Raw genomic sequence first — 27,518 nt, 5'->3', positions numbered from 1 at the left:
GTCCTCCCAGAGTACGAACATCCACAGTTTCTTACCTTACTGAAAACCTGACTCTCCTTGAAGACAGTGCCACCCTTGCTGCCACTCAAGGTGAGTCAGACTGTTCACTCTGCCACCCCACCAGTCTCTCTCCCAGCTCTCATCCTGCGCCTTAGGCACCTGCATTTGTCCTGAGATTCCCTCACGGATTCTTCTTTCTCCCTGCATCCCGAAAATGGTGCTCCATGGGCTCTGGCCCATAACCTTTCTCTTCCCCTCTGCAGTCTCCCTGTGTGGTCCCACTGTACCTTCCCACGGCTTCAGTGGCTCCCACATGCCACTTCTGGGCCACATCCTTCTCCTGCATCTCTGTCCCAACTGCCCACCTGGACATCTCCACATGGTTCCTCTGCAGACACCGCAGACTCAGCATGTGCAAAAGCCACCTCATCATTGTTCCCTGACCTGCTTTTCTCTGTACTCTGGATCTGCTAGTTGCACTACCAGTTTCCACCTCGTTCCTAATCAGGAACCTAGGGCGTCAGCCTTTGTCTTCTTCACCATTTGCCCTCTGCTTCTCTGCCTATCTGTTTTCCTTTCAGGGAATATCATTTCTCTGCCACTTTGTGTTTCTATTCTTTAAAACAAAAAACAAAACCTCTTTTGCCTTCATCCCCTACTTTAAATCTCCCCCTTTTCTCTTCCCTCTTGCCTTTTCTTTCTCTGTATTTTTCTAGCCACTTCATTGTTGCTCATTTTCTCCATTTCTCTTTTTCCTCTTGCTTCTCTAGTGGTTCCTTCTCATTCCCTGTTCACACTCTCCTGAGTCCTCACTGCCCAGATACCAATCTTGATCTTGTTCCTGTTCTTTTTCCTTTAGGGGATTTGAGTTTGGATGGGACAGCTTGAGTCTGGCCATTTGTAAAGCCTGGGGCATGGGAGAATGGGGTAAGCAATGTATCAAATACTTTTTTTTTTGTAGAAATAGGGTCTCACTATGTTGCCCAGGCTGGTCTGGAACTCCTGGCCTCAATTAATTCTCCTGCGTCAGCCTCCCAAAGTGTTGGGATTACAGCCTTAAATACTTCTAAACTAAAATCCAACTTACTGTTTTCTCTTTCCCTTCTATACCAAGAGGTAGGCCAGTATTCGTCCTCTGAGCATACCTGGATTCCCAAATGACAACTCTGGGGCGCCTTGAAGACTACAGTTATAATTTTGGGGCAGACCCCCAGAAATCCTCAAACCTGATCAAAGATACCTGAATGATCAGGAAGGAGGGCTTTAGAGGTATGTCAGTGTGCAAGCAGCAGCTGATCTTTGTGGTGTTTTTGTTGCTGTTGTTGTTTTTGGAGACAGGGTCTTGCTCTGTCACCCAGGTTTGAGTGCAGTGGTGTGATCACAGCTCACTGCAGCCTCAACTTCCCAGGTTCAAGCAATCTTCCCACCTCAGCCTCCCGAGCAGATGTGACCACCAGTGCATGCCACCACGCCCAGCTAATGTTTGTATTTTTAGTAGAGACAGGGTTTCGTTATGTTGCCCAGACTGGTCTCGAACTCCTGAGCTCAAGAAATGTGCCTGCCTTGACTTCCCAAAGTACTGGGATTACAGACATGAGCCACCGCTCTCAGCCCTGATCTTGGTGCTTTTCACGGTGGCTTTTCTTCACCGCCTTCTTGAGATGCGGTTCATCTTTATCACTTATCACACTGTAGCCTTGAGAAGTATGACTAATAACTTCAGGAGGCAGTTGAGTTCAGTAAAGAGTATTTTGAACTCCTAAATTGTTCTGTTAATGACGGCTGCTCAGAAAGGAGTCAAGGTCTATAAATAATGGCAGATTAGCACCTTGAATAGACAGCTTGTTCTTATAGATTTTTGGAGGTGGAATATATTGTTTTTTTATTGACTTAATAAAACGAGTATGTGACAATTTAAGGTAGGAATAATCTTTTAACCTTAATATACTCCTTGTTTAATTTTAATAAAGTAAGTAGGGTAGAATTTCAGATATTAATTAGTTCTATTCATAATGCTTTTGAAGGGACATAAAGGATATGTTGTTCCACCCTTCTGCAATGGTCAAAATGGTATTGCTTCCAGAGAGTGAACAAACATATGAGATCATTAAGTAATTACACAATTTATAGCTTATCTAAATATGATTTGATATTGAAAATTTTGGGCTGGGCATGGTAGCTCATGCCTGTAACCCCAGCACTTTGGGAGGCCAAAGCTGGAGGATCACTTGAGCCCAGGAGTTCAAGACCAGCCTGGGCAACATAGTGAGGCCCTATATATGCAAAAAATCAAAGAATTTAGCCAGGTGTGGTGACCCACACCTGTGGTTCCAGCTGCTCAGAGAGGCTGAGTCAGGAGGATTGCTTGAGTCCAGGAAGTGGAGGCTGCAGTGAGCTGTGACTGTACCATTTTACTTTAGCCTAAGTGACACAGCGAGACCCCATCTCAAAAAGAAAAAAAAGGAAGTCTGGCTCTGATAAAAGGTTCTGCCTGTAGTAATCTATTTTTGGAGAGTAGTAGTAGTAGTAAATTTCTATTGATACATTAAAACATATCTTACAACTTAGTTGCTTAAAACAAAATGTTTCCAATCTCTCAGTTTCTGTGGGTCAGGAATTTGGGAAGGGTTTAGTTGAGTAGTTCTGGCCCCATCTCTCATGCAGTTGCAGTCAAAGTGTTGGCTAGGACTGTAGTCATCTGCAGAGTGGACTAGAACTGGGGGATGGCTGTTGATAGGGGGTCCTGGCTCCTCACGACGTGCTAGAGTGTCCCTCGTGACATAGCAGCTGGTTTTCCTCAAGGAAGAGAAGAGACCTAAGAGAGGGCAAGGAGGAAGCTGCAGTGCCTTTTATGATCCAGTCTCTTAAGTCACATACCATTACTTCGGCTTGTTTTCTATTTGTTAGAAGCAAGTTACTATGCCCACATCACGCCCTAGCGGAGAAGAATTAGGCTCTGCCTTGTGAAGGGAGGACTATCAAAGAGGTCATGGACGTATGTTAGCACCACCCACCACAGGCTTGTTTTTCCTGATTTTTTTCTTCCTAGGTTGAAGGTGGTACTGCTTAGTAGTTAAGAGCATGGTTCTGAAGCCAGACTGCCTGGCTTTGATTCTGGTTCTTCCACTTGCTTACTGTGTGCTTTAGTAAGTGAGTTGCCTTCTCTGGACCTCAGTTCCCACATGTATGCATTGAGGAAACTGGCACCTATCTCACAGAAGTGTGTGAGAAGTAAATTAATTAATATAAGTAAAGGATGTAGATCTGGGCCTGATGCATAGAATGCTCTTAATAGATGTCAACTTTTAGTATTGTTATTGTCATTTGAACAGCAATATAGGCCAGTTTGTTTCTCCCTTTATTTCTGTGTAATCTGACGTAATGCTTGGTCTAACATATCCCGCCTCATACAGGCTCTGGTCATCCTAGTAGGTTGTCCATGGTAGGAGCCAAGTGGGCTGATGACTCTCAGTGCAGACTCCACTTGTAGTGGTACAGCATGCAAGGGCTCTTAGCTTCTTGTTGATACATGATAAGGAATATCCCTTTCCCTTCCAGAACTCCCTCTTGGAAAGGGCTTCCTCCTAAACTTGACAGGAACGTGCTCTGGGACCTGTGAGCTGTGTTCAGTGTTCTTCAGGTTCAGTCACACTTTCAGTCCATAAATATTTATGAAACTTGCTTGGAATTCAAAGCAAAGTAATTCTTCACAGTACTTTATCTACTGTGAAGAATCAAGGGAAATACATATTTCCTAGCTCTTTAGAGTTTATTCACATAACATTTTATCTTAGATCTGGGACTGATTTGCTTAGTTGGTTAGAGTATAATGCTTATGGGTGGGAAATTTTTCCTTAAAATAATCTGTGTGGAGGAAGGCGGTAATCACAATTCCAACACTTTTAAAGGAAAATTATTTATTAAAGGGCAATCGACTATTTATAATAGTTAAGTACGTTCATTAAATACTGCATTTATATCTGGTAGATCTTGACCTGGCATTGAGTTGCCACATTCTTGGCTCTAGAAAGATGTTTTTAAAAGATGTTCATGAATACCACATGTCAAAATGGTAAGAGAAAGCAGATTTTTAAAATTTTTGGACATAATATACTAGTGAATTTTTTTATGAACTCTGTTTTATAGATGATTCAGAAGATTTTTTACCAGAAAAAAATTATTACACCAAATTTCCACCGTATTTTTTCTTATTGATGTCATTAGTTTCCATGACTGGAAAGTGTACTTGAAATAGCTTCTTTTAAAAGTGTTGCCTTGTCCTGCACTCTGTGATAGTTTGACTTCTTAAGTCCACCAAGATTCTCTTCAGATATTAAGTTCATTTTCTCAACAATAAAAGGATAAGTAGGATTGCATTTGGTTATGCATACCAGAATTCTGACTACTGTGGCTTTAATCAAATAGGGATTTAATTTCCCTATATAACAAGAAGTCTATCTTTCTGCTCTACTATCCTTAGTGTGGGACTTCTGTCTTTGTACTTGTAGTCTCATAGTTATAAGATGTCTATGATGAGATAATATGATGTCATGTTTACATTCCAAGCAGAAAGTGCAAGGCTTTCCAGAAACTTGGTTTATGTTTCCTTGGTCAGAACTGTGCTAGGTGGCTTCCTCAAGTTGCAAGGCATCCCAAGAAAGCTAGTGTTTTAGCAGGGTACATTGCTAACCCAAATGAGATCAGTGTTCTGTTAGTGAGGCAGAAAGGGACATTGTATAGTGGGTAAGCAACTGGTATTGTCTGCCACAAGGGTTTGGATGGTTGCTCAAGTCCTGAGCCGATAGAGCAATCCATGAGTCCATCCACTTGGCAGTAGCACATAGTGATAGTACAGTACTCAGTGTAAGTAATGAATCGGCTCTATATCTTTAGTGTTGGAATCCAGAAGCAAAAACACAGAGTAGTTTACCCCTAGGTAATATATGTGGTCATAAATCTCAGTAATGACCTTGTACGTGATCATGTTTTCCTCCCATCGAAGTCCTCATTAGTAATAAGGAGTATTGAATAAATAAACTCTTCCAAAAGCTGTTTCCATTTAGATTTTTTAATTATATCTGAGCCAGACACGGTGGTTCATGCCTGTAATCCCAGCACTTTGGGAGGCTGAGGCATGCAGATTGCTTGAGGTCAGGAGTTTGAGACCAGCCTGGGCAACATGGTGAAACTCCATCTCTACTAAAATACAAAAGTTAGCTGGGCATGGTGGTGTGCACCTGTAATCCCAACTACTTGGGAGACTGAGGCAGGAGAATCACTTGAACTCGGGAAGTGGAGGTTGCAGTGAGCTACGATCGTACCACTGCACTCCAGGATGAGCGACAAAGGGAGACTGTCTCAAAAAAAAAAAAAAAAAAAAGATATTTTTATTATATATATTTTTGGTAAAATGATTATAAATTAGTTGTGTATGAAAATGATTGTTGTATGTTGTTTCAGTGGAAATTGTACCCATTTTTATTTTTAGTGGAATTGGCAATATGGTGGCTATTAAATCAAGTTGTGCTCTTTTTGTTAAAAGTAAAAAGACTTTATTTCTATTTATTTATTTATTTATTTTTATTGAGACTGAGTCTTGCTCTGTTGCCCGTGCCGGAGTGCAGTGGCATGATCTTGGCTCACTGCAACCTCTACCTCCTGGGTTCAAGCAATTCTCCTACCTCAGCCTCCTGAGTAGCTGGGATTACAGGCATGTGCCACCATGCACATCTAATTTTTGTATTTTTAGTAGATATGGGGTTTCGCCATGTTGGCCAGGCCAGTCTTGAACTCCTGACCTCAAGTGATCCGCCGGCCTTGGCCTCCCAAAGTGCTGGGATTACAGGCGTGAGCCACTGCGCCTGGCCAAAAGACTTTCTTTCTAATATAAAGTAACACACGTTGTTTTAAAAAAAAAAAAGAAAATCAACTAGTACCAAAGTACTAAAGAAGAAGATAAAAAACACCCTTGATCCTATTACCCAGAAATAATTATATTGTTACCATCTTTTTCTTTTTTTTTTTGAGGCAGCGTCTTGCTTACTACAGCTTCGACCTCCTGGGCTCAAGCAATCCTCCCACAGAAGCCTCCCGAGTAGCTGGGACCACAAGCATGCACCACCACACGCTGCTAATTTTTGTATTTTTTGTAGAGACAGGGTTTGCCATGTTCCCCAGGCTGGTCTCAAACTCCTGAGCTCAAGCATTCCTCCTACCTCTGTTACCATCTTGAAATACATTTCTGTGCATAAAAAAAAAAATGGCATTTGAAATTTAGAAATTGTATTTGGAATTATTTGTGAACATAGTTTAGTATGAATTAGTATATTGGCTGAGATATCTCTTGACATAAAAATTTGGAAAACTTTAGATAAATAATTCAATTTAAACCTTCAAAAAGTAAATAAAAGTTTACATTTGATTTCCATTATTTATAAGTGGAAATTTTTAAAGTAGCATTTCTGGAAAAAACCTGACATTGATAAATTCTTATTTATTTTGATTTAGCTTCTAACAAGAAATAAAAGCTTTTGCTCTGAGCCTAGGATTTCCTTATTCCTTCTTGAGGCCATTTATTTATTTTGGGGCATGACAATTGAAATATCAGAATAATTGGAGATGATTGATATGAAAAAATATCTTTTTTTACAATGACCATTTAATGTTCTGTGTGGGTTGGGTCTTCTTGTACCTGAAAATTCATTTGCCTATCGCTTTCTAGCTGCAGATATATTCCACCTCTCCAGTTAAATTTAGCTGAGGAATTGTTAGGTGCGGGCTATAATTGCTCTTTCTCTTCTCTTCACTTTCCCAGCCTCTGCAGTACTTTGACAAGCTTCACTCCTCCTGCAAGCAGTGTTTTCAGTGTGTGTCTTTTATGTGCTGTCGACAGGCTCTTCCCATGTTCTGCAGGCCTCCTACTCGGGGAACGCCACCACTGCCACCACCCCCGTATTAGTACAGGGATGGGAAAGCAGAGCTGGGCAAAGTCATTTGTACTTTTAACATCTGTGTGAACAGCCCTCAAGAGGCCCTTTCTTTTATCTTTCTTGGATCTTTTGCCTACACCCAGAGTTGTTACCCCCAAACAGTTCTTGGTGCCTTGATTATGGACTCAAGATTGAAAAAGCCAAGGTTTCCTAAAAGTATGGATGACAGAAAGGGAAAAAGACTGTATTTTTCTATTTAAATACCACTTTAACATTACTTATTAGACAAATAAATTATAAATATAGCAATGGAATTCTTTTTAATAAAAAGAAAAAATGCCCCTATATTCTGCAATTCTGGTCTATAATTTTTATTTTTCTGTGTTTCCTTTTAGACCTGGTCTGTATGCATATCCAGTGTCTACATTGTTATAATTCGAGTGGCTATCATTTGGATTCTGACAGTTTTTTTCCTTTAATATAATTGTTTTTCCATTTTGTTACGTGATCCTTTATAGTGACGCTTTAAATGAGTTTATTTTTTCAATAAGCAATTCATTCACTTGGTATAAAATGCAAAAGCTATAAAAAGGTATGCAGTGGAAAGTGAGTCTCTCTCCCGCCCCAGTGCCCTAGCCATCCAGTGCCCTTCCCCAGAGGTAACAGTTTGTCCTCATTTCTTGTGATATAGTAATATTCTTTTTTTTTTTTTTTTTTTTAACTTTGATTCTTTCCCTTGATTTACCAGTTTTCGGGATAATGTGTTGGTTTCCCAGAATCCTCTAAAGAAGACCGCTGAAAGTGTGTAGGGTTTCTTTTTCCATGTAAAATGTGTTTTATTGTTTTTTCAAAAAAAAAGTTCAGGGTTTAGTTTGAAATCAGACAGCAATATCTCTCTTCCGTTGGTTGTCAAATTGGCTTCAGCTACCAATACTTCATTAACTCTAAAAGAAAATAGCTGTTTCCATTTTGAGGGGGGGAAAATCCAGTTTAAATTCGTTTTACATTGGTCTGTAATTTAAAACAGAGTGAGGGCTGGTGTCCTGTTGCTTTATAGAGCCCTCTGTTCACACAGAACCTGGAATGTAATATTCCCAACTCAGGCAGGCACTAATACTGACACATACACACACCCTCCCCCCAAACAACAAGAATCAGAGTAGGTCAAAGGGACAGTGAAGGTTTTCATTTTATTATTTTGTCGTCATAATCTCATAGATTTTAACATATTTGATGTGATTCCATCCATTTTAACGATTCTTTCTGATGCTCACATTAGCCCATTCTTGGCCAGTTGGAGCATCTTCAGATTCTCTTCTGAGTCTTTTTTGAAAGGACCCCAGTGATCTTTAATAATTTTCTGCTTTCTGGTATGACAGAATGGTTTGGCTCATCTTGTATTCACTAATACTTCTAAATTACTGCAAAATACCTAATAATGAGGTGTATCATCATGTCTCTCTTGGTGAAGAACAGTTTGTTCTCATTTTTAAAATATTAGAAGTAATTTTTCAACCAATGTCTGTGTCGATATATACATTCTTTAGTCTTTGGCTTATGGCCTTAGCATCTCTGTTGATAGATAGATGTTTTAGTCTTTGGTTTATGCCTTTAGCATCCATCTTTATGTGTAATGACTAATTCAAAACATATGAATATTCTTTTAACTCTTAAATAATGTTACCAGTTTCAATTCCCAAAGGATTGTGCCCATTTGCAAAATGTGAGTATGGTTGTTTCAACATAATACCAGCATTTGGGTATTATGATTCTTTTTCAATATTTACTAAGTTACTCATAGTAAAATGTAATAGTTTCTTTGATTTGCTTTATTCCTAATTGCGGAGTTGAATGTAATTCCATATGTTTGTTTATTCTGGCCATTTTTATGGGTAGTGTCTATGTCCTTTGCTCATTTGCCTATTAGCATCTTGATTTTTTTTAAGATAAAAACAATTTGTATTCTTTGTATACTTTAAATGTTAATCTGTTGTCATATTGGTTGCAAGCATTTTACATTGTGAACATTTCAAACATCAGTTGCAAATATTTGATTTTGTCCTATTCATATAAAGACCATTAATTTACCTTCTTAGGGAGTGACCACCAAATGTTAAACGTAAATACCCATTTGTTGTATTGAACTATCTATGTAAGCTTGGCAAGTCACTTTACCTTCTCCCAACCTCACATCTATCACGTGTTGAATTGAACTTGATCGCTTGGATCCTTTCCAACTCTGACAGCCAACATTTTCTTAGTAAAAAAGCACCATATTTAAATAACCCTAGCAGTTCCTTGCTCTCTTACATAGAGAATCTTTCCCATGGATACCTTTTTTTCACAACCTTCTAGTACAGTTAAATATTATCTCCAGTCTTCTTTCCCTGCCCACACAGTATGTTAGAACTCTGAAGAAGGAGCATTACCAATAGGAGTATATTTCTTGGTTTGCTTAAGTGAAATCCTGTGATTGCTGGTTTAGTAGAGTCAAGAGAGAATGACTTATGACTTACTCTCTCAACCTTGTTGTTTATTAGATCTTGTGTTATTTCAACAAAGTGGCTATTGGATTGGGTTTAGCTTTTTTTTTTTTTTTTTTTCCCAACAGAGTCTCACTTTGTTGCCCAGGCTGGAGTGCAGTGGCGCAATCTTGGCTCACTGCAACATCTGCCTCTCAGGCTCAAGCGATTCTCCTGCCTCAGCCTCCTGAGTAGCTGGGATTACAGGTGCATACCTCCACACCTGGCTAATTTTTGTATTTTTAGCAGAGATGGGGTTTCATCATGTTGGCCAAGCTGGTCTCAAACTCCTAACCTCAGGTGATCCACCCATCTCGGCCTCCCAAAGTGCTGGGATTACAGACATGAGCCATTGTGCCCCGCTGGGTTTAGCTTTTTGAAAAGCTTTGCATAAAAACAATTTCAAAACTATATTGAAACAGTATTTGAAATACTAATTTTGTATTGAATTATACAATATCAATTTTGTATTGAGTATATTGAAACAGTAATAGAAATACTAGTAAAGTGTTTTTTTTTAATCCAGCATTCAAGGTACTTAAGGATTATTAGTATAAGTTAGCAAAAATTGATGATATATATAATAGTTCAACTGGTTTTTAAAAGTTCAGTTTTGTTTGGCCCTGACAGTTCGACTAATTAAAAAAAAATAAAAAACTGTCTATGATGTGGTCTTGCTGGTGAAATACATATGAACCATTCATATTTCGAGGCTGCAATTAATCTGGTCTAAAACACCTGGTATTCTATAAACAATAAAAATAATAGGATGGGAATTTACTATTGGAATGCTAACTGTAATACAGAGATTTGATTGACTTATAATTGACTCACTGTGTCCTCTCGGAGAATGATGTCTGTTACCTTCACATTTTCATCTTTTTCAAAATGTGACACCCTTTTAAGTTATATTCAGAAAGGAAATATGTGTCATTTATTTCATGTCTATATTTTGCTCTCATTCTGAGGTTAGACTTTCAGAGTGGAGACCTCAAAAGTAAATAAGCGGCCGGGCGCGGTGGCTCAAGCCTGTAATCCCAGCACTTTGGGAGGCCGAGGCGGGTGGATCACGAGGTCAGGAGATCGAGACCATCCTGGCTAACATGGTGAAACCCCGTCTCTACTAAAAATACAAAAAACTAGCCAGGCGTGGTGGCAGGCGCCTGTAGTCCCAGCTACTCCGGAGGCTGAGGCAGGAGAATGGCGTGAACCTGGGAGGCGGAGCTTGCAGTGAGCCGAGATCTCGCCACTGCACTCCAGCCTGGGTGACACAGCGCGAGACTCCGTCTCAAAAAAAAAAAAAAAAAAAAAAGTAAATAAGCAAGTGAGGAGGCTCTGAATGTTTGAGAAAGTTTTCAAAAAAAGTCATTCCCTTAAGAGGTCTCTGGGCCCTCTCTTGAAACCAATTTATTATTTTTTAACCGTAAGAACTTCAATAAGTGGATGAGTAAGATGCTAGTGTGGGTATATGGACAGTTGGCCATCTGAAATGGAGGAAATAGAAGAGAAAATGAATACAGAACATCTAGTGAACTAGAAGACAGTACAGCAAATTCATTAATATATAGGAACACAGCTCAAAAAAAACAAGCACCGGGATTTTTTTCCTTTCTTTTCTTTGACAGGGTCTCTGTCCCCCAGGCTGGAGTGCAGTGGCATAATCATGGCTCACTGTAGCCTCAGACTTGGCTCAGTGATCCTCCCATCTCAGCCTCCTGAGTAGCTGGGATTACAGGTATGCACCATTATGCCTGTCTTTTTTTTTTTTTTTAAGTAGAGACAAGGTCTCGCCATGTTGCCCAGGCTGGTCTCGAACTCCTGAACTCAAGTGATCCTCCTGAAGTGTTGGGATTACAGGCGTGAGCCACTGTCTCCAGCCCAGGTTTTATTTCTTTCATGGGCACTATGAATTGTACAACTGGATTATTTTCTCTCATTGTATTGGTTGTAAAGGAGTTCAGAACCAAGTTTGTGGTCCACCTTGAACAAGTGCACAGGCCCTCTCTGCATTAGTTTAGGTATTAATTTCTCTCATGATTTTAAGTTATTGTTTCTACCATTATTTTCCCTGAGCCTAACTTCTACCATACTTGTTTTAATTTTGTTTTTCTTTGAGACCGAGTCTCGCTCTGTCACCCAGGCTGGAGTGCAGTGGCGCGATCTCGGCTCACTGCAACCTTGTCCTCCTGGGTTCAGGTGATTCTTGTGCCCCAGCCTCCTGCGTAACTGGGACTATAGGCACACACCACCATGCCCAGCTAATTTTTGTATTTTTAGTGGAAACAGGGTTTCACCATGTTGGCCAGGCTTGTCTGAAACTCCTGACCTCAAGTGATCTGCCTGCCTCGGCCTCCCAAAGTGCTGGGATTACAGGCGTGAACCACTGAGCCCGGCCCCATATGTGTTTTTTATTATGTATTATAGTGCTCTTTCAGCTTTTCTTCCCAAGTTTTCTAAATACCAATGGGGAATATAGTTTCACCCCAGAAGGTTTTGAGAGTAAAGGCAAGGTAGCATGCCATAAATGAAACACCTTTGGGTCCCCTTTTATCTATTTAATGTAAAAATGGATTTCCCCCAAAGTTTTCAGGGAAAATCAATATTCCATGAAGATATAATGATATATATCCAATGGGTATATCTTCTGAAGTAGAATTGCTTATGTAGGGGTAAAATTCCTATGAAAAAATTCCTTAAATTTAAATTACTCATACATCACAGTGCAACTTAGTATCGGCTCCTAGTAAGTCTAGCACAGCTGCTTTATTCTCCAGTTGAAAGTGTTCATTCTTCCTTCATTTGAATGCCATATGATATAATTGGCTCTCATTAAGGAACTATGTTGTATTGAAACTACATTATCCAAAGGTAGTGTAAAGAACAGTAACATCACAATCATGCTGAGAGGCCAGGGAGCTAAGACCACCATTCATTCTGGTGCACATATTCACATCGTAAAATGCTGAGTGCAGTTGCCCACACTAAGTTATTTTTCCATTCATTTTGTTTTGGTTGAGTTCATATAGCTGAGTTTGAGTAAGTTGACCACTAGTAGGATGTCACTGGATTGGACACCACTATTAACATCTTCTGGGTATGCATGCCCTAGTTCAAGAAGCACTCTGTACTTAGTTTTGTCACTTAAATGGAAAAGATTTCAGTCTAACCCCACACTTCTTACCAATGATGACACATGAAGTATCAATATACTTGATTTCTTATGTTTCTCCTTTAATATTCATTTCTGTTTCATTACAATTAAGCATGAATATATGTAGTAACACTATCCTTTTAGCACAAAGGAAGTATAATGCCCTTTTAAAGTTTTGTACATATTTCAGAAATGCCAACTTCAGGTAAATCCACAGAACTTATAAATACCATAGTTTTGCTATTGGCTTCAGTCTAAGACAAATTTCTTTTGTCAGAACCCAGTAACCTAAATGTTATGTGAAATGTATTGAATATTGCTTTCTGGGGGTGGTCGGGAGCTGCAACCCCAAGAGACATGGCCAGTTTTCTATGTGCTGGGAAAAAAGAAAAGAGAATTGCCCTCTGTCAGTCCTCTGAAAACACTAGCCATCCTCTTCCCCTGAGTCCCATGGTGTTTGAATCTGCTCTGGCTCCTGTTTTATATCCCATCCTCTATTTTGGTCAGAAATATTTTCTGTTACCCTGAGATTAGCTTGTACTGTAGCAGAAAGTAAGAAAATTCCTGTTTAAGATTAGAAGTGGTTCACTTTTAGAATTATCTTTTTGCTAGTGCCAAAAGTTTAATTTATTGTTAAGAATAATGATTTTTTTTAATTTTGAAAATTTAATTTGTGTTCTTTAAAAGTTTAGGCAATGTGGAAAAGTACAAAGTGGAGTTTAAAATTATTCTAAATTCTATCAGTAGAGCTAATCTTCATTAGTACTAGTTAAATGTCATTCCAGAGAGCATTCTCTTCACATATATATTAATATGAGAAAGAAACAGTAGACAGACATAGCTTATACTATCATGAAAAAGACATTTTTTATTAAAAACGTTGTTCATCAAAAATAAATTATAAAACTTTTTTTTACTCTGTGTGTGTGTGTGTGTGTGTGTGTGTGTGTGTGTGTGTATTTGTTGTTTTGAGGCAGGGTCTCGCTCTGTCATCCAGGCTGAAGTGCAGTTGGTGCCATCATAGCTCAATGCAGCCTCAAACTCCTGAGTTCAAGCGTTCCTCCCACCTCAACCTGAGTAGCTGGGATTACCGACACACGCTACCACGCCCGGCTATTTTTTTAAAAAAGTTTTTGTAGATGTGGAGTCTCACTGTGTTATCCAGGCTGGTCTCAAACATCTGGACTCAAGTGATTGTTTCACATCAGCTTCCCAAAGCGCCGGGATTGCCATGCTGGGCAGCACTATTTACTAAAATATCTGTCTAAGAAAAAAGTTATGAAAATTCTGGATTCCAATTGTGTTTACCTATATTTTCATTTTACATAACATCTCTTAACTCTATTAAGGATATTTAGGCAATACCTCTTAATTCTATTAAGGAAATTAGTATCTCTTCCCTCTCTCCTATTTTTAAATTGTTACTAATTTATTGTTCATAGCATTTATAATATAGTCTATGACCATAATTACCATAATTGTTTGGTCTTAATATTATATTTGAATGGATTTAGTGCCCACCATGGGCATTTTTATTATGACTTCTCCATTCCTGAGTTCTTTATTTTGATTTATTTCATTTGGCTGAGTTTCTGACAGCTTGTGTTTCTTAAGGTCACATAAACATTGTATGTAAAGTTCTTTCACATTTGGTGATGTCCACTTTTTGCCTTATTGTAATACTGAAATGACCTCTTGGGTGGGTATGATATCCTCGAACATACTCTCTTTGCCTCAGACCTTTATAGTGTTGCTTCATTGCCTTCTTACTTTGGATGTTGCTGTGGAGAAGTCTAAACTCAGGCTGAGTTTTTACTACTTTGTAGGTAATTTTTTTGGTCTGGATCTCTGAAGTATTTTTTTTGTAACCAAGCAATTTCTCAGTTTTAGTCATTCACTATCAGTTGTTATGTGGAACAACTGTGTGTTCTTTCAGTGCAGATTTAGTTTTTTCATTTCAGGTTTCTGTTCCATGTTACGTCCCCGACATTGGGGATAACAATTATCCTTATGTTGGTTTGTCTTTGTTTTCCATAATATCTTCCAGTTGCCTTAATCTTTGACTTTCCCCCTGGATGCAATGGGCAGTTTCCTTTTGTTTCCTTGTTTTCTTGTATTCCTTTTGTGTTGTTGCCATGTCTCTTCATCTTGCTGAAGTGTTAGCAGTTCTGTCCAGCAATTTTATTTGCTCTGACAGAGGTATTACCAAATTCTTCCTCCCTGCATTTCAGATTCAGTTGTTTTCCCCTCTGAGCTACAATTTAAGGATTTAAGTTTTTCTGTTTTACACATTTTTCTACACCTTGAGGACATGGGGGTACAGGTTAGGAGAGTGTATGGTTATGAAAGCATTATAAAGCCTCAGTCATTAAAATTTACATATTGATATAGGAAGATCTTCAGGATAGATTTTAAAGGAAGAAAAGCAGGGTATAGAAGAACGTGTATAAAATGCTTCATTTATACAAAAAATTGAAAAAAGAATGTATATAAATATGTCTTTATACATTCACCTACATATTTGATTTATATACTTTATCTCTGAATGCTAGACAAGGAATTAATAATCGGTGACCTGTGGAAAAGGGACCTGGGCAGTGACGGGATTGGGAGGGAGAATTTTCTCTGTGTATCTTTTTATACTTCTTGAATCTTAAGCAACATGAATGAGCTATGTATTAAATATGTGGGCACTGCTTTCTGTTCTGAGATTTAATTGCCCTGTTGTAGGATTCCTCAACCCTGAAGGAAGTGTCCCTGGTTTCCATAGAGAATTTTGTATCAGTCTCCAACTCAGTGTGGGGCCTGGAAGGCTCAGCATGGATGAGGTGGCTCCTAGTTAGTCACTTCCCCCACTTCGCCATTGCTGTTCAGCCTCCAGTTCTGTCACACTCTAGCCAGAAATTTGTATTTCTCTCCAAATATGGCTCATTAATGAACATTCAGGATTTTGTTGATTCACCAATATTACTTTTGGGGGAAGAGACTGTGCCATAATCTTTCTTTTCCTGACTAACATGTTTTAAAATACATGGCATTAAGTTGTACCTATTCCTTTTTGGTTGCTGCTGGTAATTTTTGTTGTTGTTGCTGTTGTTGTGATTTAATGTTACTACTTTTGATTCAGTATATTTTGTATTTGGTTAGGGAGATTCTGTGATCTAATTTCTCTTGTTGCCATGTTAGCCTACTACACACCTAGGCCATATGGTCTACCTTGTTGCTTCTAGGCTATAAGCCTCTACAGCAGGTTACTGGACTGTACGGCAGTTGGAGCACTGTGGTATTTGTGTATCTACACATAGAAAAGGCACAGTAAAAGTATGGTATACAAGATTTAAAATGGCACTTACCATGAATGGAGCTTGTAGGACTGGAAGTTGCTCTGGATGAATCATTGAGTAGTGAGGGAATGTGAAGGCCAGGACATTGCTGTGCTCTACTGTAGACTTTATGAACCCTGTACACTTAGGCTACTAAATTTATAAAAAATATTTTTCTTTCTTCAATCATAAATTAACCTTAGCTTATTGTAACCTTCTTACTTTATAAGCTTAATTTTTTAACTTTTTTGCTTTTTGTAAAACTCTTAGCTTAAAACACAACACATTGTATAGCTCTACAGAAATACTTTACATCCTTATTCTATAAGCTTTTTCCTATTTTTAATTTCTTTTTTTGCTCTTTAAAACTTTTTTGTTAAAAACTAAGACACACACACACACAAGCCTACGTCTACATAGGGTCAGGATCATCACTATCACTGTCTTCCGCCTCCACATCTTGTCCCACTGCAAGGTCTTCAGGGGCAATAACACACATGGAGCTGCCATCTCCTGTAACAATGCCTTCTTCTGGAATACCTCCTGAAGGACCTACCAAAATCTGTTTTACACTTACCTTTTTTTTTTAAGTAAGTAGGATTGTACTCTAAAGTAACAATAAAAATTATAGTATAGTAAATATATAAACCAGTTAGTTGCTTATTATCATTATCAAGTATTATGTACTGTATGTAATGTACTGTGCTATATTTTATATGACTATTTTTATATAATGTGCTATATTTTTATATGACTAGCAGCACAATAGATTTGTTTATACCAGCACCATCAGAAACATATGAGTAATGAGTTGCGTTATAATGTTAACAATGGACATTACTAGGCAACAGAAATTTTTCAGCTCCATTATAATCTTATGGGACCATCATCATATATGCAGTACATCATTATCCGGAATGCCATTGTGTGGTGCATGACTGTGCTCAACTGTCAACCTGGTCTTTGTCAGGTATAGCCAGTCTCCCAACTTCACTAACCTGCCCCATCTGAAGGTTGCACCAGGCAGGGAGGATTTCTAGTGCTGCCCAACTTTGCAGGGCTCAGTGGTTTGGGGAGTCCTCAGAGCACCCTCATTCTGGGGAAGCAAGCAACCAATTGCCAGATCCCCTTTATACAGCTTTTGCTTAACACACATACACACACACACACACACACACACACACACGAAGCAAGCAACCAATTGCCAGATCCCCTTTATACAGCTTTTGCTTAACACACACACACCCACACATACACACACACCCACACATACACACACACCCACACATACACACACACACACACTGCTATGTTTCTTTTATTTGCCCGTGTTTTTGCTTCAAAATTTCATTGCCCTTTCAACATAAATTCCCATAACTATTTCTCAAGTTACAACCTTGACTTGCCAAAGATTTGCACTGCTGACAGAGATACCTTTCTGAAACCAAGATGTAATCATGCCATCCTCCTGTTTACAAATGTTTGGTCACCCCTCATCACCTTCAGGAAAAAGTCTTATTTTTGAGAACTATGCTAAAACATATCAGTCATAGCCTGGGAGTGTGAGCTCACCAGGGACACTGTCTTCCCTTTGCATCCCCAGTGTGGAGAGCAGTACCTGGCACAGAGTAGGCACTCCACAAGTATTAACAAATAGTAGATGTCTGGTACATCTTTTTTGAATGAATTTTAGTCCATTGAGAGTTTACTAGTAAGATTCCAGAATCTCTCTGTCATCTGTAAACAACCAATTTAAATAGCCAACAACAAAAATGTCTGTATTTGGGTTTTAACATGTTATGCCATTGTGTTCAAATAATAAGTAATGGCATATAAATGCAAAAACAGTGGGACTGACTGCAAGAAGTGCCAGAAAGAAGGAGGATCTATCTGCCAGGCACATGCCTGTAATCCCAGCACTTTGGGATGCTGAGGCGGGCAGATCTCTTGAGCTTAGGAGTTCGAGTCCAGCCTGGGCATCATGGTGAAACCCTGTCTCTGCTAAAAATACAAAAATTAGCTGGGCGTGGTAGCACATGCCTCTAGTCCCAGCTACTTGGGAGTCTGAGGCAGGAGAATTGCTTGAGCCCAGGAGGTTGAGGCCGTAGTGAACTATGATTATGCCACTGTAGTCTGGGCAACAGAGTGAGACCCTGTCTAATAAAAAAAAAAAAGAGAATCTAGTCTGTCTTGTCTATCTATATTCCACATTCTACAAGGATTTGTGGTAGCTCATACACAAAATATCACACTATAGTATGCTTCAAATCTGGCATGAAAGTTTCTGGCTACCAAGTTAAAGAGGGTGACTGAGTTATATAATTCTTATTGGAAAGGAGCAATCTTAACATTGAGCTCTAAAACAAATTTCCTACCTGTATGAGAGGTTTGAGTGATAGGGTGGACATTATACTGTATACTATTCCTATGGCAAATAAGATAATATTAATACTTTTTGACAGTGGTTTTTTTTTTTTTTTTGAGACGGAGTCTTACTCTGTCACCCAGGCTGGAGTGCAGTGGTGCATTTTTGGCTCACTGCAAACTCCGCCTCCTGGGTTCAAGAGATCTCCTTCCTCAGCCTCTGAAGTAGCTGGGATTATAGGCGCCTGCCATCACGCCCTGCTAATTTTTGTATTTTTAGTAGAGACGGAGTTTCACCATGTTGGCCAGGTTGGTTTCAAACCCCGGACCTCAGGTGATCCGCCCACCTCAGGCCCCCAAAGTGCTGGGATGACAGGCGTGAGCCATTACACCCGGCCTTTTTTTGACATTTTCTTATGAAATTCACCTGATAATAATGATAAGCCCAAGCTGGTGATGCCATTTCTATTCAGAGCTAAGATAATAATGGCCCGTCTATGTGGCCTTCTGTTCTTTAGCTTAATTTTAAGGATAGAGCTCTTGGCCTTTTGACTGGTCCTTTTGACTGCTGGCCTTTTGACAACATTTTGAGATTGTGCTGTCACATGAGGGCCTGAACTGCTGTTTGCTGGGTGACTGGTTGAAGTAGTTGTCTATGCTACAGAGAAACTAAGTGAGAGTTGGTCTGAATGACATGATTTGGGGGAAATTAAGGTGTCTAAGTAGGCGAGTTCACTGGATAGAGATGGTAGGAGCACCTGCAGGCAAGACCAGAAACATCTTGATGTCTGCGTCAATTAGAAAGTATGATCAGCTTTTCGTTCATTACGTATTAAGATTTAAATTTACTGCCAAGGGCATGCTAAGATAGGCACTTTTGTATATTGCTGGTAGAAGTATAAATTGATAATAAACTTCTTGGAAAGCAATTTTGCAATATATTTCAAGAGCCTTAAAAACATTCATGCCATTTGACCTAGTACTTCTACTTCTGGGAAAATGTCCCAAGGAAATAATCCTTTTTTTTTTTTTTTTTTTTTTTTTGAGACGGAGTCTCGCTCTGTAGCCCAGGCTGGAGTGCAGTGGCCGGATCTCAGCTCACTGCAGGCTCCGCCTCCCGGGTTCACGCCATTCTCCGGCCTCAGCCTCCCGAGTAGCTGGGACTACAGGCGCTCGCCATCTCGCCCGGCTATTTTTTGTATTTCTTAGTAGAGACGGGGTTTCACTGTGTTCGCCAGGATGGTCTCGATCTCCTGACCTCGTGATCCGCCCGTCTCGGCCTCCCAAAGTGCTGGGATTACAGGCTTGAGCCACCGCGCCCGGCCTGGAAATAATCCTTTTTTTAAAAAAAGGTCTAAGCCTCAAATTTTGAGTGTTATTTGTAATGCTTCATTACTTCATTTATAGTATCAAGAAATTCGAGGCAATTTAAATGTCCCACAGAAGGAGAATAAACAAACATGTTCACTCAAAGGAATATCATGATTTAAGCTAAAATCTTTTGAAGAAGAGAAGATAGAAAATTCTTAAAATGTTAAATGAGAAAAGCAAAAGACAATATAAACAGTAGAAGTTAAACTGTTTTAAAATATACTTAGAAGGCTGGTGAGAAATACACTAAATAATAAATATTTTGTGTGTGTGTGTGGATACTAAAGCATTTTTAAGAAAAACACTGTTGGCCAGGTGTGGCTCACTCACACCTGTAATCCCAGCACTTTGGGAGGCCGAGGCGGATGGATGACCTGAGGTCGGTAGTTCAAGACCAGCCTGGCCAATATAGTGAAACTCCGCCTCTAACAAAAATACAAAAATTAGCCAGGCATGGTGGTACATGCCTGTAATCCCTGCTACTTAGGAGGCTGAGGCACAAGAATTGCCTAAACCTGGGAGGCAGAGGTTGCAGTGAGCCAAGGTCATGCCACTGCACTCCAGCCTGGGCAACAGAACGAGACTGTCTCATAAAAAAGGAAAAAAAGAAAAGAAAAACACTGTTAATTTATGTATGGCATTTTTGAAAGGGAGACAAATACAAATTTATATTCCCTAGAGAAGGGTGATTTATAGTAGAGAGGGAATAATTAATAAACCTGTGTTCAGCTGAATTGCAGTTTTTGCCCCTAGACCTTCTAGTTCCATTTGTTTAAAGTTACTCTTAGCACCTGTAATCCCAGCACTTTGGGAGGCTGAGGTGGGCGGATCACGAGGTTAAGAGATCGAGACCATCCTGGCCAACATGGTGAAACCCCGTCTCTGCTAAAAACACAAAAATGAGCTGGGCGTGGTGTTGCGTGCCTATAATCCCAGCTACTCGGGAGGCTGAGGTAGGAGAATCACTTGAACCCGGGAGGCAGAGATTGCAGTGAGCTAAAATCGCACCATTGCACTCCAGCCTGGGCAACAGGAGCGAAACTCTATTTAAAAATAAACAAACAAAAAGTTACTCTTGGCTGGGCATGGTGGCTCATGCCTGTAATCTTAGCATTCTGGGAGGCCAAGGCAGGAGAATTGTGTGAGCCTAGGTGTTCAAAACCAGCCTGGGCAACATAGCAAGACCTTGTCTCTACAAAACCTTTAAAAAAATTACCTGGGCATGATGGCGCACCTGTGGTCCCAGCTACTTGGGACGCTGAGGCGAGAGGATGGCCTGAGCCCAGGAGTGTGAGGCTGCAGTAAGAGATATGATGGCGTCATGTACTCCAACCTGGGTGACCTGGTCTCTTTTTTTTTTTTTTTTTTTTTTGAGACGGAGTCTCGCTCTGTCGCCCGGGCTGGAGTGCAGTGGCCGGATCTCAGCTCACTGCAAGCTCCGCCTCCCGGGTTCCCGCCATTCTCCTGCCTCAGCCTCCCGAGTAGCTGGGACTACAGGCGCCCGCCACCTCGCCCGGCTAATTTTGTATTTTTTAGTAGAGACGGGGTTTCACCGTGTTAGCCAGGATGGTCTCGATCTCCTGACCTCGTGATCCGCCCGTCTCGGCCTCCCAAAGTGCTGGGATTACAGGCTTGAGCCACCGCGCCCGGCTGGTCTCTTTTTTTAAAAAAAAAAAAAGAAATCCTTTAATTCTCAGTTCTTTTATTTTTACTTTTTTTTTTTATTGTTGTTTGAAATCAAAGAAATCAAAGGCTCCCTCTATATGGGTGCTTTCCTTACAGGTGCCTAGGTAGTTATTGCTTCAACCTCATTAGCCCCCCTCTCCCAGCAAAATGAAACTTAACATGTTAATAAGCCAAATATAATTTTCAGAATAGGTCTGTTATAATAGAAATATGGAAGAGTACAATTCTGCCATTAAACATTATTTTACAAGAATAGCTTAAAACATAAGCCTTGTTTTGCAGTGTATGAGCTTTCGATCTTCAATATATATATATATATTTTTTTTTTCTAAAAAAAAGATTGGTTTCTAGAGGAAATCCACAGCTGCATATTGTCCCATCTAAGTGTGATCTGGCTAAATATATTCACTAAATGTTTGACTTACTGATTAGCTTTGTTAGCTGTATTACACAATTATATAACCAGGTTTTGTAATTCATTTATACATTTATTTGCGTATTTATTTACTTTTACTCATTTATTTATTTTGAGACAGGACCTCGTTCTGTCACCCAGGCTGGATTGCAGTGGCACGATCACAGCTCACTGCAGCCTCAACCTCCCAAACTCAAGCAATCCTCTTGCCTTAGCCTCCCTAGATATAGGACTAGAGGTGTACGCTACCATGGTGAGGAGCAGTGGCTCACACCTGTAATCCCAGCACTTTGGGAGGCTGAAGCGGGTGGATCACCTGAGGTCAGGAGTTCAAGACCAGCCCAGCCAACATGGTGAAACCCTATTTCTACCAAAAATACAAAAACTTAGCCAGCCATGGTGGCATGTTCCCGTAGTCCTGGCTTCTTGGGAGACTGAGGCACAAGAACCACTTGAACCTGGGAGGTGGAGGTTGCAGTGAGCCGAGATTACACCACTGCACACCAGTCTGGGTGACAGAGTGAGACTCTGTCTCAAAAAACAAATAAATAAAATAATCAAAGGTGACTCCAGTGTTATAACTCGAGGACATTGGGAGGATAATTGTGCCAGGGCTTGTAATGAACAAGGTGATTTTAAAAATTAAAAAATATTTAAAAAATAGTCTTTTATATTGTTATGCTTGTTGGCAAAATATATAAAAGCTACCTAACTTAACCATTAGATAGTGTATCAAGTCTGATGTCCATGAGCTTCCAGCACTCATTAGACACGAATAGGATTGATTTCTCATCCTTTGTTGCCTATTTGTTTTTAAACCCATATTGTAAAATGAGTCTTATTTTAAAGATTAAGTAGTGCTTTTGCTTTCTCCATCTATACAGTAAGTGTAAAAAATACTGTACTTGGTCAGTGGTTTCTGAGAGGGTTAAGAAAGGCACCTGGATCCCATGGTTTTGTAATACCATTAAAAATATTATTGTTTTTAGGGAGAAAACTTTGTTTTAATACTGACTACATTGAAAACTTAGTCTGTATAGCAATATAGACACATCTTTCAGTTATTCAAGATCATTTTGGCTCTAAACATTTAAATTGTAATGTTTTAGAAAATGTATTATATATTGAAACTTAGTACAATACATTTATTTGTCCATCCTAAAATTTCTTTCAGGAATTGTTCCATCTTCTGTTGTCCTGACTTCTTTCCAGGTGATGTCAAGAGTTTTTCTAATATGGGCAGTAACACATAGCGTCAAAGAGGTAAGTGTTTATATAGACTAAAATAAAATAATGTCAACACTAACAAACACTAGTCAGCTTTTCTGATTCACATGTTTGTTATGGCTAAGGAGTTCCAGGTCAGAGTTCCAGGTCATATCAATATAGCTGAGATAAAGCTCACATTGACTGTAGGAACTGGGTTAATAGTGGAAAACATACCCCAGATATGCAGTGTTGTTAAAGAGAAGACTGATTAAATGGTGAAGTCCTATAATCCGAGTTCTCATGGAGGTTCAGATGGTGTGGATGTGGTCTGAAACTCAGTTATATTTTTCTGATATCTTGTTCGTATCTAGCACACTAAACTCTGGGCATCTGCATTTTTGTTTTGTTTTTGAGATGGCCTCTTGCTCTGTCACCCTGGCTGGAGTGCAGTGGTGCAATCACGGCTCACTGCAGCCTCAGCCTCCCAGACTTGAGCAATCCTCCCATCTCAGCCTCCTAAGTAGCTGGGACCACAGGCACGTGCCACCCCGTCCAGCTAATTTTTTTGTACTTTTTGTAGAGACAGGGTTTTATCATGTTGCCCAGGCTGCTCTCAAACTCCTGAGCTCAAGCGATCTGTCTGCCTCAGTCTCCCAAAATTCTAAGATTTCAGGCATGAGCCACCACACCTGGCCCAAGTCATCATTTTAAACCTATACAGTAGTTCCCTCTTATTCAAGGGGAATACACTCCAAAACCCCCACTGGATACCAGAAACCATGGATAGCACACAACCCGATTGCTGCTGAAATACGTTTCTGTTTATGTCTTCCACCCACAAATGTAATGCCTTTTACATATTTACTAAGCATTTATCATGCCGTGTGGCCGCAACTTTTTTTTTTTTTTTTTTTTTTGAGACGGAGTCTCGCTCTGTCAGCCAGGCTGGAGTGCAATGGCCAGATCTCAGCTCACTGCAAGCTCTGCCTCCCGGGTTCACGCCATTCTCCGGCCTCAGCCTCCTGAGTAGCTGGGACTACAGGCGCCCGCCACCTCGCCCGGCTAGTTTTTTTGTATTTCTTAATAGAGACGGGGTTTCACCGTGTTAGCCAGGATGGTCTCGATCTCCTGACCTCGTGATCCGCCCGTCTAGGCCTCCCAAAGTGCTGGGATTACAGGCTTGAGCCACTGCTCCTGGCCTGTGGCCGCAACGTTTGCAGTCTGAGGTTCACCAGCAAAACTAGCACAAATTTATTTTTCCTTCTTCACAATTTCACAGATAGAAGATTTGTTCCTACTGTAGGTCTTAGCAACTTCAGCATACAGTTTGTTTTGTTTCGTTATTAAACTGAGAACTTTTACTGTCTCGCTTCAAGGAAGTTCTTTATGGCTCCTCTTTGGCGTATCTGAATTGCCAGCATCACTACTCTTGCATTTTGGGGCCGTTTTTAAATAAGGGTTACTTGAACACAAGCACTAATAACCAAGTTAGCTACTAAGTGATTAACGGGCCAGTAGCATATACAGTATGGATACACTGGACAAAGGGAAGATTTGTGTCCTAGGTGGGATAGATTGGGACAGCATGAGATTTCATCATGCTGCTGAGAACAGTGTACAACTTAAGAATTAAGAATTGTTTCTTTCTGGAATTTTCCATTTAATATTTTTGGACTGTGGTTGACTAGATGTAACAGAAACTACAGAAAGTGAAACTCCAGATACGCAAGGACTGTGATATTTCTTCCTCCCATACTTTTGTGTAGATACCATTTCCTTTTCATTTTAACCAACAACTCATAATTTTATCTTCCAATAGTCTCCAATGACCTAAAACTTTTTCCTAGTAGTAACTCATTTACATTCTTAAATAGGTAAGTATGTACTTTCAGTAATTAAGTGCTAGGTACATGAAGTCAAAATATTGTTCACTATGAAGTATCCAATCACTTTGCCAATATAGTCAGATATTGTCTGAGTGCTAATCCACCAATTGATAGATTCTTCGTGGACTCTGCTTCCTCCGTTCCACTTAGTGACCACTCCTTGGCTTATGAGCACATCTGCCAAAGCAGGTAGACAGGTACATCAAAAATGCCGTACAACTCAAATCAAGCAATTCTATTAGTCAAGTTTTTGTTAGCAACATTTGCCAGGATTTCCTGGGTAGATCATTGAAACTGGTTGGCTTGCAAAGCTATTAAATGTCTCTGTAGGTACAGGGACCTGGTGTCATCCTCCACAGCCACACTGCCTGCCAGATGCAAAGGACTTAACACATAACCGACGGTTTCACATACATTATCACATTTGAGTTTTACAGTATTTTGTTATGTACTCATTACATTTGCGTATTCAGAATTGTTTCTCTGCAACCAGAGTGACTCAGTTTCTGCTAACATTAACATATCATTTTATTTACCTGCTTAAAAAAAAGAAAAAGAAAAGGCATATCATTTTCTGAAGAATTTAGTACAGTATATTTTATTGTCTTCCCATCGTCTCTTGGATCCTCTTGTTTTTACATATGCACTGTTGATGACTTACTCTTCCCATTGTAATTGGACTTCAGCTTTTCTGCTGTCCTAGGATCATAGTTCTTTTCTCCTCATTCTCTTTTTCTTTGCACAGAACTCCTCATTCATGGTTTTGTTTAGAGCAGTAGGTGCCCTCCATCCCTGCCCTGTGTCTTCAACAGCTAACGTGAAAAGCCTGTTGCTGTGGCCCCTCAGAGGCCAGTGCTTACTATCTGTCACCTTGAAAAGCCTGTTGCTGTGGCCCCTCAGAGGCCAGTGCTTGCTATCTGTCACCTGTTCCCTGGCCCCTTCTCTTGGCCAAATGCTATTTTTCCTGCCTTGGAGTTTCATATTAGCTATAATTCAATTTGTTCTGTACAACATCACATATGACTTCTATTCTTCGATTTCCTGAAGCATCTTAAAAATATCTTTATTTTCCTTAATATTTAGCTCTGCTTACTTTAATGGTGGGAACTGTATAATTAATGCATAAGGAAATTGACCTTAGAAATAACTGCTTAATCACATATATGTCGCTTTCTTGTAGTAATGTTCAAATTATTTTCACACTACTATCATTTCTTAGTTTCTTTTTACATCATATTCCCCTCTAAAGTGAACAAGAATTCTTCACTTTAATCACATTACATGTGAATTTGGACTCCTGCTCCACCCCGCTGCCCTGCCCACTTTCTTTGCTCATTTCCCTTGTTTTTCTGTACCTGTACATGATGTGCTAGGGTGTAGCCTATATAACCTTTTCAGACTAGACTGTACTTTTTTCACATGAGGTGTATTTCCTTTTAAGAAGCCCTATGGGCTGGGCGTGGTGGCTCACGCCTATAATCCCAGCATTTTGGGAGGCGGAGGCAGGTGGATCATGAGGTTAGGAGATCGAGACCATCCTGGCTAACACAGTGAAACCCTGTCTCTACTAAAAATACAAAAAATTAGCCGGGCGTGGTGGCGGGCGCCTGTAGTACGGCACTGGCGGGCGCCAGCTACTTGGGAGGCTGAGGCAGGAGAATGGCATGAACCCAGGAGGCGGAGCTTGCAGTGAGCCGAGACCGCACCACTGTACTCCAGCCTGGGTGACAGAGCGAGACTCCGTCTCAAAAAAAAAAAAAAAAGCTCTATGGGACATGCATCATTGATTGCCATTTTAATTCTCTACGCAGTGGAATGCTAGTCACATAAATGTCATCATGTACATTGTGAAACTAAAAAGTGATCCGATGGTGTTCTCTTATGACATATAAGGATCCACCCATCAACTAGTGTGATACCTTGATCAGCAGGATATTAATGAAAAAATTTGAATCAATACACAGAAGCAAGAAAAGAAAAAAAGAATTGTGATCTGTATGCTCAAATGCTTTTCCTTGACCTAACATAGCTAATAACCCATCCACCTTTTTCCTTTCCAAGAGACCATATAGATGAACAAACAGAAGCTCTGGCAAAACAAGTCAGCTGTGTCCCGCCCCCTTCTGGCTTGATACTGGGCTTTGTGACACTGAATTAACCATTCTTACCAACTTTTCAGCAGGATGCTTACAAAAATCTTGTAATTAGTGTTTAAGAAAGTAACCTCCAGTTTTTTATAATAGTATTGGTTTTTGTTTGATATGTTATAGTTTACAGAGGGCTTTATTAAAGTATGTTATGATCATTCTCTCTTAACAACCATGCCTTGAGATAGGTAGGTTGTAGCCTCCATTTAGAGTTTGGAAGCTACAGCAGCAAAGTGACTATTGCACACCCAACAAATGGCAGCGTCAGGATTGGATTCTAAATCCCAGGTCTTTCTGCTGCATCAGAGCTGCCACCTTCTCACCCTTTAAACACATGATGACGGCCGGGCACAGTGGCTCACACCTGTGATCTCAGCACTTTGGGAGGCTGAGGCAGGAGTTCAATGCCAGCCTGGGCAACATAGTGAGACCTCATCTCTACAAAACAAAAAAAAGAAAACCTGACGTAAACATGATGTTTTTAACTGTTGTTGTGCTGACTTCTCTTACTCCCC

At 40.0% G+C, this 27,518-nt stretch overlaps 1 protein-coding gene across 2 annotated transcripts in view; it reads left to right on the top strand.

Moving 5' to 3' along the window:
- Positions 1-27,518, top strand: part of HACD2 (3-hydroxyacyl-CoA dehydratase 2) — a 96,640-nt gene that overhangs the window by 35,506 nt on the left and 33,616 nt on the right. For both annotated transcript variants that reach the window (XM_025376908.1, XM_025376907.1), the window contains one exon: positions 22,936-23,024. In XM_025376908.1, the coding sequence (XP_025232693.1) occupies positions 22,936-23,024 (89 nt within the window). The remainder of the gene's footprint in view (positions 1-22,935; positions 23,025-27,518) is intronic.

Source organism: Theropithecus gelada, chromosome 2 (genome assembly GCF_003255815.1).
Source record: "Theropithecus gelada isolate Dixy chromosome 2, Tgel_1.0, whole genome shotgun sequence".
Classification (NCBI taxonomy): Eukaryota; Metazoa; Chordata; class Mammalia; order Primates; family Cercopithecidae; genus Theropithecus; species Theropithecus gelada.
The sequence above is the reverse complement of the archived record's forward strand: the minus strand, read 5'-3'. Positions and strand labels throughout refer to the sequence as shown.